At 43.7% G+C, this 13,532-nt stretch overlaps 2 protein-coding genes across 4 annotated transcripts in view; one reads left to right on the top strand and one right to left on the bottom strand.

The window, feature by feature from the left end:
* Positions 1-8,678, bottom strand: part of GART (phosphoribosylglycinamide formyltransferase, phosphoribosylglycinamide synthetase, phosphoribosylaminoimidazole synthetase) — a 36,150-nt gene extending 27,472 nt beyond the window's left edge. The window contains exons 1-3 of one of the 2 annotated variants that reach the window (XM_042866543.1): positions 8,597-8,678; positions 6,962-7,108; positions 1,835-1,983 (exon numbers count right to left, since the gene is read on the bottom strand). In XM_042866543.1, coding sequence (XP_042722477.1) covers positions 1,835-1,979 — 145 coding nt within the window. In that variant the 5' untranslated portion in view covers positions 1,980-1,983; positions 6,962-7,108; positions 8,597-8,678. Of the gene's footprint in view, positions 1-1,834; positions 1,984-4,677; positions 4,780-6,961; positions 7,109-8,596 lie in introns of those variants that run through there. The other variant, XM_042866542.1, reaches the window with a different exon arrangement.
* A 1,922-nt stretch (positions 8,679-10,600) lies between these two features.
* The window catches only part of SON (SON DNA and RNA binding protein), a 38,186-nt gene continuing 35,254 nt past the window's right edge, over positions 10,601-13,532 (top strand). Inside the window, exons 1-2 of one of the 2 annotated variants that reach the window (XM_042866540.1) lie at positions 10,601-10,738; positions 12,316-12,482. In XM_042866540.1, coding sequence (XP_042722474.1) covers positions 10,629-10,738; positions 12,316-12,482 — 277 coding nt within the window. In that variant the 5' untranslated portion in view covers positions 10,601-10,628. Of the gene's footprint in view, positions 10,739-11,416; positions 11,593-12,315; positions 12,483-13,532 lie in introns of those variants that run through there. The other variant, XM_042866541.1, reaches the window with a different exon arrangement.

Genomic DNA, 13,532 nt, shown 5'->3' with positions numbered 1-13,532 from the left:
ATAGTTTTAAGTTCACCTTTATATGTTTCAGAAATCATCTGAGAACTACAGCTGCAATAGTGATTAAAGGAAATCTCATGAACCACAGGGCAGGATGAATTTCCAGAGCCAAATCTTGATTATACCAAAACAATGGTAACAGTTTCACAGACATTGCTGCTCAGGCTTATACAGTATAATAGGGCTCACACACTTCTGGAAATCTGTTTTCTATTTTCTCCTCTCACTAAAAATCTAGGCTCCAGTGCTACCATTAAAATGCCTGAGTAGATGACACAAACCATTCCCTTTCAGTTAAAAAAAAACAGTCAACCTCTTCACAAATTTTAGATTCTTCCTGCCTCCCAGCTGGCTGAGGATGTCTGCCCTAAAGCACATAAAAGGACATTGCTTGGAAAAAAAGATTTTAGTACATGTGGTAGATTTCACAGACCTGGCTCAAGCATTATTATGTACAAGTTCAAATATTTTGCATTGTTGAAAGTGTAGTGTATTTTATGCAATAACAAAGTGAGAGAAAAGTGCAGCAGTTTTTAAAAACTAAGCAAACTGAAATTAACATTCACGGGCCATGCAGGCTGGCACTTACTCCAGTTGGCATGAGTATAAAGATTTATATGTACACATATGTAAAGATCTTCTGGAACAAGAAGGAAACATGTGAACATGACTTTCCTGTCCTGCTCTTGGTCTCTCTCCTGTGAGATCAAACAGCACAAAAAACTATGATGCTGTGCATATTCAAAGAAATTATGGACAGGATTATTTAAGCTTTCTGTAATTAAACATTCCAGTGGAATTAAATTTGATAATTATCTGTTGTGTAAGAATTTGACATGAGACGGTAAAAATGAAGTATTTTACTCACATAGATGTAAAAACTGGAGGCATGTAATTTGTGTTCACATGTACACTATGTTAATTTTAATCCTGTATGTTCTCATGTGTTTTCAAGTAAAAGTTAAGTTGGTTCCTTAAGGCACTTATTCAGGATCTGGTATACAAAGAACAGGAATTTCTGAGTAATTATCCCTGGTTTCATACTGATGCACCTCCAGGCGAGCACCTTAGACAAGTACTTTTTAAACACAGCAGGTAATTTTGGATGTAATTTTGCATTTGAAAAACCTTAGGCTTGATTTTCAAAACTGATATGAACAGCTTCAGTTACAGATGTCCAGTTGCAGCCAGTCAGAGTTTACCTCAGTTAGGCCGGAAGCTCAAAACAAGCAGAGAGGAGTAAAAGCATTTAAGAATAATGCTAACTTCCCAGGATCGCTAAAACAAAGACAAACGTTTCTAAGATGGATCTTTTCAGGTATGAAAGTATTCTCAAGAAAGGTTGTAAGGATCACAAGCTCTCACTGCGCCTCTGAGAACTAAGTAGCGCTTCAGACCCAAAGCAATGTGCTCTGCCACTATCCCAGAAGTGCTGGTGTTTGCTGCAAACACTTTTCAGCTGTTCACCAAACAGCTGCTGAACTGCATTGAATACCAAGACGAGCCATCAGCCCTTTCCTGTGAGGGAACCACTACTGCTATCCCAAGATACACTCCTGCAGGAATTTACAGCAGGCAGATGGAGTTTTGGCTGCATGCCCTACTCCAAAATCCAATGAATTAGCCAAAAAATTGAGATAAAATTAATTGAGTGGTACATAAGCATAAGGCTTTGCTCAGATACTTGCTCTTAGCTGCATCTGTATGATCTTACATTTCCAAAACCTTCACATTATAACAAACTGTTCACATTAACGATAAGATCAATTAATGGATTAGGTTCAATTAACGGAGTAATTTACTTGTTCAGTTATCAGATTTTGAAACTTTTTACCTGAATTTGAAATTTTTCCACTGTTGGCTGTCCCTGCGTTTCCAGGAGCAACAAACACTTGTTTTACATGTGGGGACTGGGCCAGCTTCCAGGCCAATGCATGCTCTCTGCCTCCACTGCCGATCACAAGCACTCGATCAGCCATTAGCCTGCACAAAACCAAACACAAGCAACATCGCCAGAGTTAGAAGTGTGAGGTTGGGAAAGCAAGAGCATCACGGAATGTAATGTTGGGAGCAAGGAACTCTGAGCAGTGCTGAATGTCACTTTTTTTCAGGCAATGATGTTTCTATTGGGGTTTGTTGGTTAAAAAAAAAAAAAGAAAAAAAAGTACATGGAAAGACATAACTGACTTAATGAGGTGTGACAGAAAATAAATGTCAAACACTGAAATAACCCACAGGGCTATCTTGTTTTTCTTTCATCAGACTGGCAACTGTTGTACTGAATCTGGGATATAGACAAAAACTTCAATTGGCCAGGCTGTGATTTGTAACTCATAGACATTTCTGGTGAATACAAGCCTGCAAAAGACAAAGTCCTTGGTATTAATTAATTGTATTAATTGTATTTTCTTACAGAGTCATAGGAATTTAATTGGAACCTGAAACACTTTGGTGGAAATATCGGAAAAATGTCTGAATACTTCATGAAAGGGAAAGATTAAGAGCAATGAGACAGGATGATCAGCTCCACTCTTAATAGAACGAATTGCAGAATCACAGAATCCTTTGAGTTGAAGGAACGTCTGAGGCCCATCTATTCCAACTCCCCTGCGATGAACAGGTTGCCCAGGACCTGATCCCATCCTTAAAAGTCTCCAGGGACGGAGCATCAATCACAACGCTAGGCAACCCAAACGGGGAAGCGGAAACCTAACACAAATTTCCCTTGGGACTGAACGACTCTTATAGGCTGTCCAGAGTTCAACAAGGCAAAGTTTTGTTAGCCTTTGCTTTTTTAAAGACAGGTTTACCTCTACATGTATTCTCTACACACTTATTGGTATAAGTCACCTCAAAATTGTCATCCCAGCAATGATACCACACAACTAGCAGGGGAGTAGAAGATGACACTAACATTGGGAAAGAACACTGGAATTCAAAAAGTAGTAAATAAGTACGTATTTCTTTATGTGGAGGTTCTTAAAAAGCAAAGGCTAACTCCCAGTGGTACTCAAAGAACAAGCTGCTATAGTCATGTTAGCTCAACCAAGTACAAAATACACACACAGATGATGGAACTGCACTGGTTAAGGTCAGAGTTTTATCAGCAGAAGGCAAGGGATGCCTGGAGAAGCCATTCAGTGAGGCATGGAGTGAGCAGCTATGCACAGGTGTCTGGAGTAGTGTTCATTACTTCCAAAAAGTAATCTAAAAGCTCTAAGTCACAACACAGGCAAAGTAAGCATCTAAACACATCAAATGACTTCAAGCATCGCAAGTATCGAAAACAAATACAGTTTTGAGTGGAAACTGGCACGATCAACTTTGAGGACTTTGCAACGACAGCGAAGTAGTGCGACGTGCCTCCCTGCTGCACAAATCACCTTCCCTTGTTCAAGGGGAGGGACGCGGCCTTGGTAAGAGCCTCAGCTCCACGTAACACACAGCCTCCCTGTTGCAATACCAGCATACGTAGTGTCTAACCCTTGGTCAATGGCCCTTGACCCACGCTTGCCAGTGTGTGCGGAACCCTTCAAGGCAGGTGGGGGAAGGCCTTACATCACTGCTGGAGCACACAGAGGCGGCAGCTCCCTTTGAGGTCAGAACTCCTGTGGGAGGGCAAGAGAGCTAGCACAGTGTATATCCTCAGCATGAGGAGAAACAAACCTACCCAAACCAGACTTCTAAGGGAAAAGTGATCTTACCAGAGGCATACCAGATGTTCAGCCAATTGATGGGGCAGGGCTTGTGCTTCTCCCCCATCCCAGCTGCTAGTAGGACAGCTGAACCCCCCAGCTCCAGGAACTGCCCAGATAGCTCTGTAGACCCCTCCTTCCCCCACAGAAACCCAGCTGTCTTGAAAGCCTGGACTCCAAAGGAGATGGCTTCTGCTTTGAGGGCTCCCATGATGTGCATGCTGAGCCCCATTATTAAATCCAAGTCCTCTGTAACACAACGCAACTCCCATGCATTTTAGAATACACCCCCATGCCATTTCTTTAATCCATTAACAAAGGAATGATTTGTTCAGAGAATGATAATTTTAGGCAAAACATGCAGTCAAAATAAAGAGAAAAGAAACATGAATAAAAGGACAAAATACTGACAATCAACACTGTGTTTTAACAATAAACACATCAGAGTTAAAATTTAAGAGTACTTTCAGGTTGGAAGACTCTAATAGGTTTCTATTAAAATGTTTGGCAAAATACATACTGTAGAGTTGCAATAAACTTCATAGATTCCTTAAAGTAAGAAAAAAAATACGTGGGAATAAAAATTAACAGTTACGACAAACTATTTGGGATGCAAAGTTATGGTAAAGCTCTTTGATATTGCAACTTAAGCAAAAAAACCCCACCAACTACATATATATATATTACATATATATATATAAAATAAATATATATGTACATATAAAAGACTAAGAGGTTGGCTACATTGAAAGGATAAGCTAGATGTAGACAGTAACCTAGGGCAAAAGAATGCTGTGTAAAAGAATAAACGTCATGTAGCAGACAGCTGCCTTAACCCAGCAAGCTTAACCCAGCAAGCATGTTTCTAGTGCAGTTCACAGTCATCATTAAATAACAAGTTGAAATATACATGACAGTATTTTTTTGCAGGTGTACCAGAACTGAGAGCAGAGTTATAAACCAAAATGGAGAATATACTTACGCTATCCTATGTGTTGCTGGCCTGAGGAAAGTAATGCTCGGGAGTTCAGGAGTGAAAAGAGAAAGGAGAAGACCAGCCTCTAGTTAAAATGTAGTGCCCTGCACAGGTATCACCACCCATTGATAACATGCATGCCTAGCCATTGGACAGGTCATTTCAGGTGGGAAAACAGAACAGAACACAAACCACACTACGTATGGTTGAGAAACAAGCAGCAAAAACTTCACAGAGCAGAAGCAGCCCACTTTGTTGTTCCTGCACATTCAGAATAAATTCTGCCTCACTCAAATTATTTTTTGCAGTCGAAAAATATTTACTAATCAGATCATAAACATCCTCTATTTAAAAATGATGCTGTGCATACTCCCATGAATATCAACAGCATGGAAGAATACAATGCATGATACATATTTATGCTCCATTAAGCCTCCTACATAAAAATATTAGGAAATGCTTCAAGATCCAATGAAACTGCTGTCAACTGAAGTAAATCACCCTGCTTATAAATCAGTCAAACGGCCATTTTTCTTCCCTAAAAGTAGCATATTCTAATAGTTGTCAGCCAAAAAAAAAAAAAAAAAAAAAAAAAACCATAAAATTTTATACGGAAGCAGTTAATGGAATAAACCATGTGTCATATGTTCAAAAGAAAAATCATCATTCTGTAATAAAATATGAGAAAAAAAAAAGCGTTTTGGCCATTTGTTTTATTTTCAGGAACTCAACTTATTTGTGCATCCCCCAAAAGGTATCCTAGCAACTTTTGTTGAGGGATGCAGCTTGACAAGAACTTCTGTTGGCAATTTCAGTTTCAGTTCAGAAAGCCCAAATAAAGTACTAGCAGCGTTTCTTTTTCACACTGACTGTAAAGATGCAGTGTAGGCCCTCCATTGCCCAGTAATATCACAGAATCATAGAATCCTTAGAGTTGGAAGGGACCTTTAAAGGTTCATCTAGTCCAACTACCCTGCAATGAACAGGGACATGCACAGCTACATCAGGATGCCCAGGGCCTGGTAGAGCCTCACCTTGAAAGTTTCCAGGGACAAAGCATCAACCACATCACTGTTTCAGTGCCTTGCTACTCTCAACTGTAAAAGACTTTTTCCTTATATCCAATCTAAATCTCTCCTTTTTAATCTTGAAGACTGGGATGTTAAACTGAGCTCCTTAGCTGTATTAATGCAAAGCTTACGAAGATAGCTGTGTAAGTGTATGAATTCAAACTCTTTAAGCTAAACCATAACGCCACCCATCCCCGTCTAAAAAGATTTCTGCCAGCTGAATTGACTAACTGTGCAATCAACCAATAACTAGTGGCACTAAAAGTAGAGAGATGGGACAACAGAGATGGGCAGAAAGAGCTAAATGTCAAGACCTGCCTTTTAAGCTGCAGCAATCTACTGCATCACTGCACACCTAACATTTAATCTTAGCCACTGCCTAATTAAAAGCTGCAATACTTTAACTTTTCAACATTGGGATTGTGGTAACCTGATGCAGACAGTCAGGTTTCTTTATACAAAATATATGGTCCAAGCCCACAGTGTCTTAACTCCTACTTTTCCCAGAGGAAAGGTTATAAAACAGCTATAAAGCAGCTTAGCATTGATAGCTCTTAGTCCAAATATAGAGACTCCAAGCCTAGCATCACCAAACCCATACCTCCCAGTGTCTGGAAAAAAGCTTCTCTCATCAAACTTTGGACTAAAGGAGAAAGTTCACTGTTTCTCTTGAAGTTAGGCAAAAGAATAAAAAGAAATTATGCCTCACAGGACACAGAAAGAACGCAAAATCAAAGTGCTCTGCAATTCATGTGCCGCTCCACAAACTGTTGCATGCCCCCTCCCCTCCCCCCTCCTTTTTTTTTTTCCCCATAATCAGTAGCAGGATAAAATATTAAAAGAATGGCTTGGAGCAGAAGCCAAAACCTAGGACTTTCCCTTATCAACTTCAGCAGCTGAGCTGCTCTGTAGTGTCCCCCTGGAATCTGCCATCCTTTACTTGGCTCCTGCACTTGCCAGCACAGAGCCAAATCCTCAGCTCTTCTGCTCTCTGAATTAACACTAATCAGAAGGCTGAAAATAGAGTTCCGCTGCACATCATGATGAATACACAAAGATCTTCGTACGCGTGAGGTAAAGGCTATGAGAGCACAAAGATCTCAGTACACACAAGGAAAGCTCTCAGCTAGCCTTTTCAGAGAACCTTTGTCAGCTTCTGGACCCTGTTCAAGCTTGGATTAAAAAAAGAGCTGAAATGCGCAGGGTTTAGGTTGACCTACCAGTGTTTCACAGTTGGCTTGTGCTGGTCCTTGCTACTATAGTCTTGCTATGGGTCTTATTCTCTCCTCCACTTCCAGCCTCTTGCTTGAGTGCCAAATGTATGCCTTGTGTGTCACAAAGATCAGGAAACCAATAATGCTGGAAAACTAACACCAAAACAGTAACTCAGAAAAGTCATAATTATAAAAAGGAAATTAACAGCACCCTCAGATCACGTGATTGTTCAAGGAGCCACAACACCCCTGGTAGCACATACCACTTCATGGTGTACTTTCTCACCTATCTGCCTGTTTCACCTTCTCCCCCAGTTGCTTATAGTCCCAGGAACAGACACATCAGGGAATGAGAGTTGGGCGAGGAGAGGATGTTTCTAACAGGGATCAGTTTCCTGAGTGAAGTCACCGTGCCAATAGTGCAGGCAGCTCTGCTGGTGCGATGCAAGGTGCAGAAACAAATACCCACAATGCCTGAGCCAGCAGAATGGCCAAAACACAGTGCAGCTGCAAGTTTTAGCTAGGCTAGCATGTTAACTTCTACTTGTGGAAACTGATGCTGCCTTTAAGCTAACGTTTAATTTCCTCAGGTTTCAATACCAGAAAGAGATACTTAAAGATTTCAGAGATCTCTATAATCAGGTTCTTCATTTATGATCAACTTCTGGCCCCTAGAAGGCCTGCATGCTAATTAGGAACAAGCCATGGATCTTCCATGGCCTAAACTGAGAACCTTTGAGACAGGCACTATACTCCAAACAGCCAGATTGTGCATTTCCTAGGCAAACCATCATCAGGTTATCTCCCCAGTACAAATAAGAAGCTAAATGGTGCTGTTATTCCCCTTGCCCCAAAGCACTAAATTTGGATGACTGGGACTGTGAGAAAGCCAAAAGCCCTCCATGTTTCCATAGAGGTCTGGAACTACTAACAGGAACTACTGTGCGAGAACCAGAAGGAGCAGGGAGGCTGAAGTAAGGAACATCCTTTCTATTTTGGGTATAAACAGTGAAGCGTATACTCAATCTGCTCATTAATTTCAGGCTTCCACAAGATGAATTACCAGAGGGAAAAGAAAACAACAACAAAACAACCCAATATTCAAGTCAGTTGGTGAGCCCCCAACTTTGCAAACACCAGGGCTAGGAATTACAAGTCAATCAAAGTCCTCAGCAAGAAAAGCCAAAAGTTGAATATTTACTTTAAAGTAAATATTTCACCACTTTTTTTCTTTTCTTTTTTTTTTTTTTTTTTGAAGCCAAACAGAGGAAAAAGCACATGAATAACAGCTGCGTGTACTTTAAAATAATTTAAACTGCGGCATATTTAGAAAAGTTAGAAAACAAGTGCCTCCAAAGTACATTCGGAGAGGAGGCAGGCATTTTAAATAAAAAGCTGACAGCCAGCAGCAGCCATCGCTCCACACGGCTCCTTATCGCAGCGTGTGAGGAAAGCGCAGAGCTCCAGGCAGGGGCCAGACCCCGCCATTTTGCATCGCGGGCAGCACATGGCCCCGCCGCCGCCTTGCCGCTCGGCTTCTTCTCGGCGGTCAAGGCCCGGCCGAGGGTGGCTGACCCCGAGAGCGGGCTGCCTGCACGGCCCGCGCAGCCCGGCCTTCTGCAGAGCGAGAGAATCACTTACTTTCTTCGGGGGGATTTTAAGGATGGGGAAGGCGTGCTCCGCCGCGCCGCCAAAACTACAGTACCCAGGGGGCGCCGCGTGGGCCCGGGGCGGGGGCTGAGGAGGGAAAGTAAAACTGTGGCTCGGAGACCAAGGAATGGGGTTTTGCTTTTAAATTCTTACGATCTAAAAATATCTTCATCTCCATCTCAGCGAGCTGCTGAGCTCAGCAAGCGAGAGATCCATCTGAAAAGCCGTACCTACACGGAGATGACTGTATGGTTTTGCCTTGAGAGCGTGGCTCCAGAGTGCAAAGGTGAACTTTGCTAAGTTAGTAGGATGGTACTGTGCAAAGATTGAGTTTGTCTTCGTGCCTTCTCAGCTAGAAACGCCCTGAACAGCTTTAAGTACTGAATAGGAGCAGCCCTCCGGTTTGTATTAATGAAACCAAAGAGCGCTGGGCAACTTTTAGACAATAATTTATCATAAAACTGTGCAACAATACATTAAGGAAAACAGATTTGATCCTTACATTTGTTCTCCCCCGAGAATTTGTATGAAAACCTTGTTCTTTGGAACTAGTTTATGAACTACAGGTTTAATAAAGACTGTGTTCATGTTTCAGCTCAACTTTGGTTCTTGCTTCCAAAAGGAATGCAAAGAGATACTCGTAGAGTAGCACTGACAGCTTCAGAACTGCTGTGAGTGAAGCCTGGTAACACTTGGCTTTCAAACTGAATGCAAAATGTACCAGGAACAACACCCTGGTGTGGCAAGATCCAAATAAGGCTTCACTTAATTCATCAGAAGACAAATCAGCACCTGAGTAAAGGTGTATAACTGAGGATGTTTTTCTTATTTATCAGCAAATAAAAAAAAATTAAAAAATAAAAATAAAAAAGGAAGAATTACTTTCCTATGGGGCTGTGGATATTCCTTTCTACCAACAGTGACTTTCCTAGTTAACTGTCTTCTGTTCACTTTTAGGCAGCCAGAGTGAAAGATGCAGCACTTGTTAAAATCCCTTTTTTTTGTTGTGCTCTTCTCTTGTTGACAGAGGCCTACCCTGATGGGGCTATTCCTGAAGTTAATCTACTTTGAATGAATTAACTTAGTTGAGAAGGGCTCAATTCCTAAAGACCATTCACATAAGGAAAAACTACATGTATGAAACAGATCAAGTGAAGCACTTTCACTCTAGCTTATTGCGTATCAGAAATATTAATAATATCTAAACTCTATTAACATTGGCATGGCATTACAGGTACCATTAGTTGTAAAAATGCCTCTTAAATATAACTGCTTTGTGTTATAACTTGACATACAAGTAAGCAAATTGATCCCAATACTAAGCCTATGATTTTTACTAAGTTCATATCAAAACAGGCCACTTCCCAGTAATACATAGTAAAAAACAATGCTGCTATTAAAGGGTCTTATTATTAAACCACATTAAATTGGAGGTTGATGTTGCAAGTAGAAACCCAAGCAACAATTAAAAGTTTCCTCTAAGTTTTGAAGGTTTAAAAAAAAATTTATTTTAGATAAACTAAACCCTTCAGGGAATGAGAAGAAAACCTATGGGGACTGAAATGGTGGGGGGGTCTTCCAGGACTGAGAATGGCAAAGTAATATTCGTACACATGTATACACGAGAATTGCTTTGGAAGCGACAGGAGGGCACCCCCACAACATCTGGACTCCAGCAAAACACCGCAGAAGAGTCACAGCTTTCAGGCGCACCGTATTCGCGGCGAAGGGGGCATTCGTTCCCCTCTCTTTCTTTGTTCCTTCTCCCTCATCCCGCGGGGCGCCCGCCCGGCCCCGCCGCCAGCCCCCGGAGCACATGTGCGTGTCACAGCCGAGCTGCCCGGCCCGGCGGCGGCGGGGGAGGGCGCCTTTCGCATGGAGCCGTTCGCTGAGTGAGGGCAGCGCGGCGCCGGGCCCTGTGATGCAGTACTCGTGCGCGGGCAGGCCCCCCTGCTAGGCGCTGCCTGCGCGCTACACGCGGGGCGGCGGAGGCGCGGGGCTTGGCCCCGCTCCATGGAGACCAATGGCATCGCTCCCACCCACCCCCACGGGCCCCGAGCCCGCCGGCACGCACAGCCATACGCCTCAGCCCACCATGGCCCCAACGCCGCCGCCGCTCGGGCCCTCGACGAGGTGAGTGGCTCCTCCGCGGTGGCCCGGCCGGCTCTCGCACCCGGAGGCGGCCGCCATCGCGACGGGGGGAGCGCGCGGGGAGGGTGGGGGGTGTGTGCGGCGCGAGGGGGGCCTGGAGGGCGGCCATCGCGGAGCCCTCCGTCGCCCCCCCTCCTTGCCGCTCTCCCCGGCGGCCGAGGCGCGGCGTTGCGGTTCGCGGGCTACGAGAGGCCGGCAACGGGCGGCGGGGGGTGCGCATGTATATGTGCGTTGGGGAGTTCTGTGTGGCGACGGTTAACGGTTTTATTCGTTAAGGCCATTGGAGGGGTGGGGGGAGGGCAGGGCAAGACCGCGACCGTTCGGCGGGGCTGTGTTTGTCGGTGGGGTCGAGAGGGGAGACTGTTGGCGGGCTGGAGGGGGAGGGTAAGAGCACCAACATGGCGGCGCGCTACCGCCGGGGGGAGGGGGAACGGCGGACTTCATTAAGACACGAGACAGCACCCCCGCCCCCCCCACCGGAAGTCAGCCAGGTCTGCCGCTCTATGGCTTTCGCTGAGTGCTAGAGCGACACTACGGGCGCCCGATGCTACCCGCCCCCTCTTCTGCGTTACGTCTCGCCGTGAGGGTAGCCAATAGCGTGAGGGCTCGCAGCGAGTACGTCAGCAGGGGCTCTCGTCCGCTCTCTGCCGCGGTGCATTGTGGGATAGCGGAGGCCTCGCTTCTCGGCAGGAAGGAGCGGCGCGGGGGGGGGGCCGGCGCGCTAACGCTGTTAAGGCTGTCATGGCGACTAATATCGAGCAGATCTTTCGCTCTTTCGTGGTTAACAAATTCCGGGAGATCCAGGAAGAGCAGCAGCAGCAGCAGCAGCACGGCGGGTAACGAGCCGCGGCGGGGGAAGAGGAGCGGCCTGGGCCGCTATCGCGCCTGGGCCTAGGGCGCGGGAGGAAGGAGGGGAAGGAGGGAGGGCTGAACCGTGCGCGGGCTCCGCCTCGGGACGGCGTGAGACGGTCCGGGCCTGGGGCTCGCACGGCTCGTAGTAAGCTGCGACGTGGCTGACTTCGGGGGGTTGCGGCCTTGCAAACGCCTTCAGCGAAAGCAGCCGGGGGGGGTGTAAGGGCGGGCGAGCGGGCATGCAGTATCTTTTTTTATTTTCACGGATGGGATTTCCGTGCTGGCCTCACGTCTGTGGATGGAGGGGAAAGGATGAGTGTGGTTTGTTTGGTTTGTCTTGCTGTTCTTATTCGTTTTAACTTCACCCCGTTGTTTTTCACAGCCTTATCTCGGAAAGCAAGCAAAATGTGCTAGAAAAGATTGGGTGATGAGTGCTTACTTTGCTTTGGGAGTTGATGGGCATGTATAACTTCCAACGTAAAGCATTGCGGCTTACTCATTAGAGGACACATTTTGCTCTCTTGTGCCTTGTACTGAGTTGTTACAAGGTGTTCTGTTGACAGTTAATTAAAAAGGAGATGTTTCATTAAAAGTGTGGCATCTTCAGGAGGTTACATTGAAGGGCTCAGTGTTATAAATGTATGTGGATTTAAAGGTCGAAAAAGGCTCAAAACTGCTTGTATTATGTTGATATTTTTTTTGGTTAGTGGAAAGGTAGAAGGCCAGCCCAATGGTGACACAGTCCCAGCTGAGCAAGCCAACCCTTCAGATGACACTGTTGCTGGTGCTGGGAGTCGTCAGAATGATCAGATAGTGCAGAAAATAGAGGAAGTGCTCTCTGGAGCCCTTGATACAGAACTGCAGAGCAAATCAGGTAAATGAAAACACATTTGGCAAATACATTCTTGTTAAGAAGGCTGTCATAGTTCTTAAATCATTTTTACAGAGACGAAAAAGTACTTTTCAATGCTGCTTCTCTCACTGAGCTTCATCTGACAAGTTGTGTGTTTATTGTAATGTTTGTTAAGTGTTTTTTTTTTCTCTACTGTGACTTATAACCACAAATGGGCAGAGAGATACATAACTGAAAAAAATGAAAAAGAAAAAAAAGTTAATTTATGAAAACATTACTTAGTGTAAAAATGTTAGTTTTCTGTCCCTTGCAATAACAACAAAAAGTAATGACACCTAGAAAAAATATGTAGAGAAAAATCTTTTTTTTTTTTTTTTTTTTTTTGGTACACTGTGATTTTATGCTTTGCTTGAAATGTATCTGCCTTGGGGTCTTGATGTGCAGTTCTTACTAGGAAAGCTGGTATTGATGTAGATAGAAGGACTGTTTGTTGTTTTATTTTCCATCAGTGTGTGAGATTATTTCTAAAAGTGATTTATTAGAATTCAGAACTGTATAATTGATTAAATGTTCAGTCAGAGTAAGATGCTTGTTGTTTTAAAATGGATAAGGTGCTTATCTTTAAGCTGTAGGTACTCAAATAGCAGTATTCCAAACGTTAAGAAAAAGTTATATAGCAGTTGCAACTTTTTTGAATAATAAAACCAATAATTTACTGATGTATGCATTTGAGTATCCCTTTTGATGTGATTAGTCTTTTCTTTAAAATCTCCAAATCAAGACAGTCACTGAGATGAAGGTGTAATTATTGCACTTGTGAGGTTTTTTGTTTGTTTTTGAATTTAAAACATAGGGGGTTTCTTTGTACTTGGTAAGTATAGTTCCAGACTGATTTTGTAAGTGGCAGCGTAGAGAATAGTGACAGAAATTGTTTGTTTCAAAGACGTTATTTTCAACCTTTTGACATTACTTCTTTCTTTATGTGCATAGTGGTTTGTTTACCTTGAACATTTTCAGTATTGTTACAGAGCTATGTTATACAAGTAGTGCTTACGTTGGTATCTATTTTAT

The sequence above is a fragment of the Lagopus leucura genome, unplaced genomic scaffold (genome assembly GCF_019238085.1).
Source record: "Lagopus leucura isolate 7727_CA_CO unplaced genomic scaffold, USGS_WTPT01 Super-Scaffold_100001, whole genome shotgun sequence".
In the NCBI taxonomy this organism is placed as follows: domain Eukaryota; kingdom Metazoa; phylum Chordata; class Aves; order Galliformes; family Phasianidae; genus Lagopus; species Lagopus leucura.
Note: the sequence above shows the minus strand (reverse complement) of the source record. Positions and strands in the feature narration are given on the sequence as shown.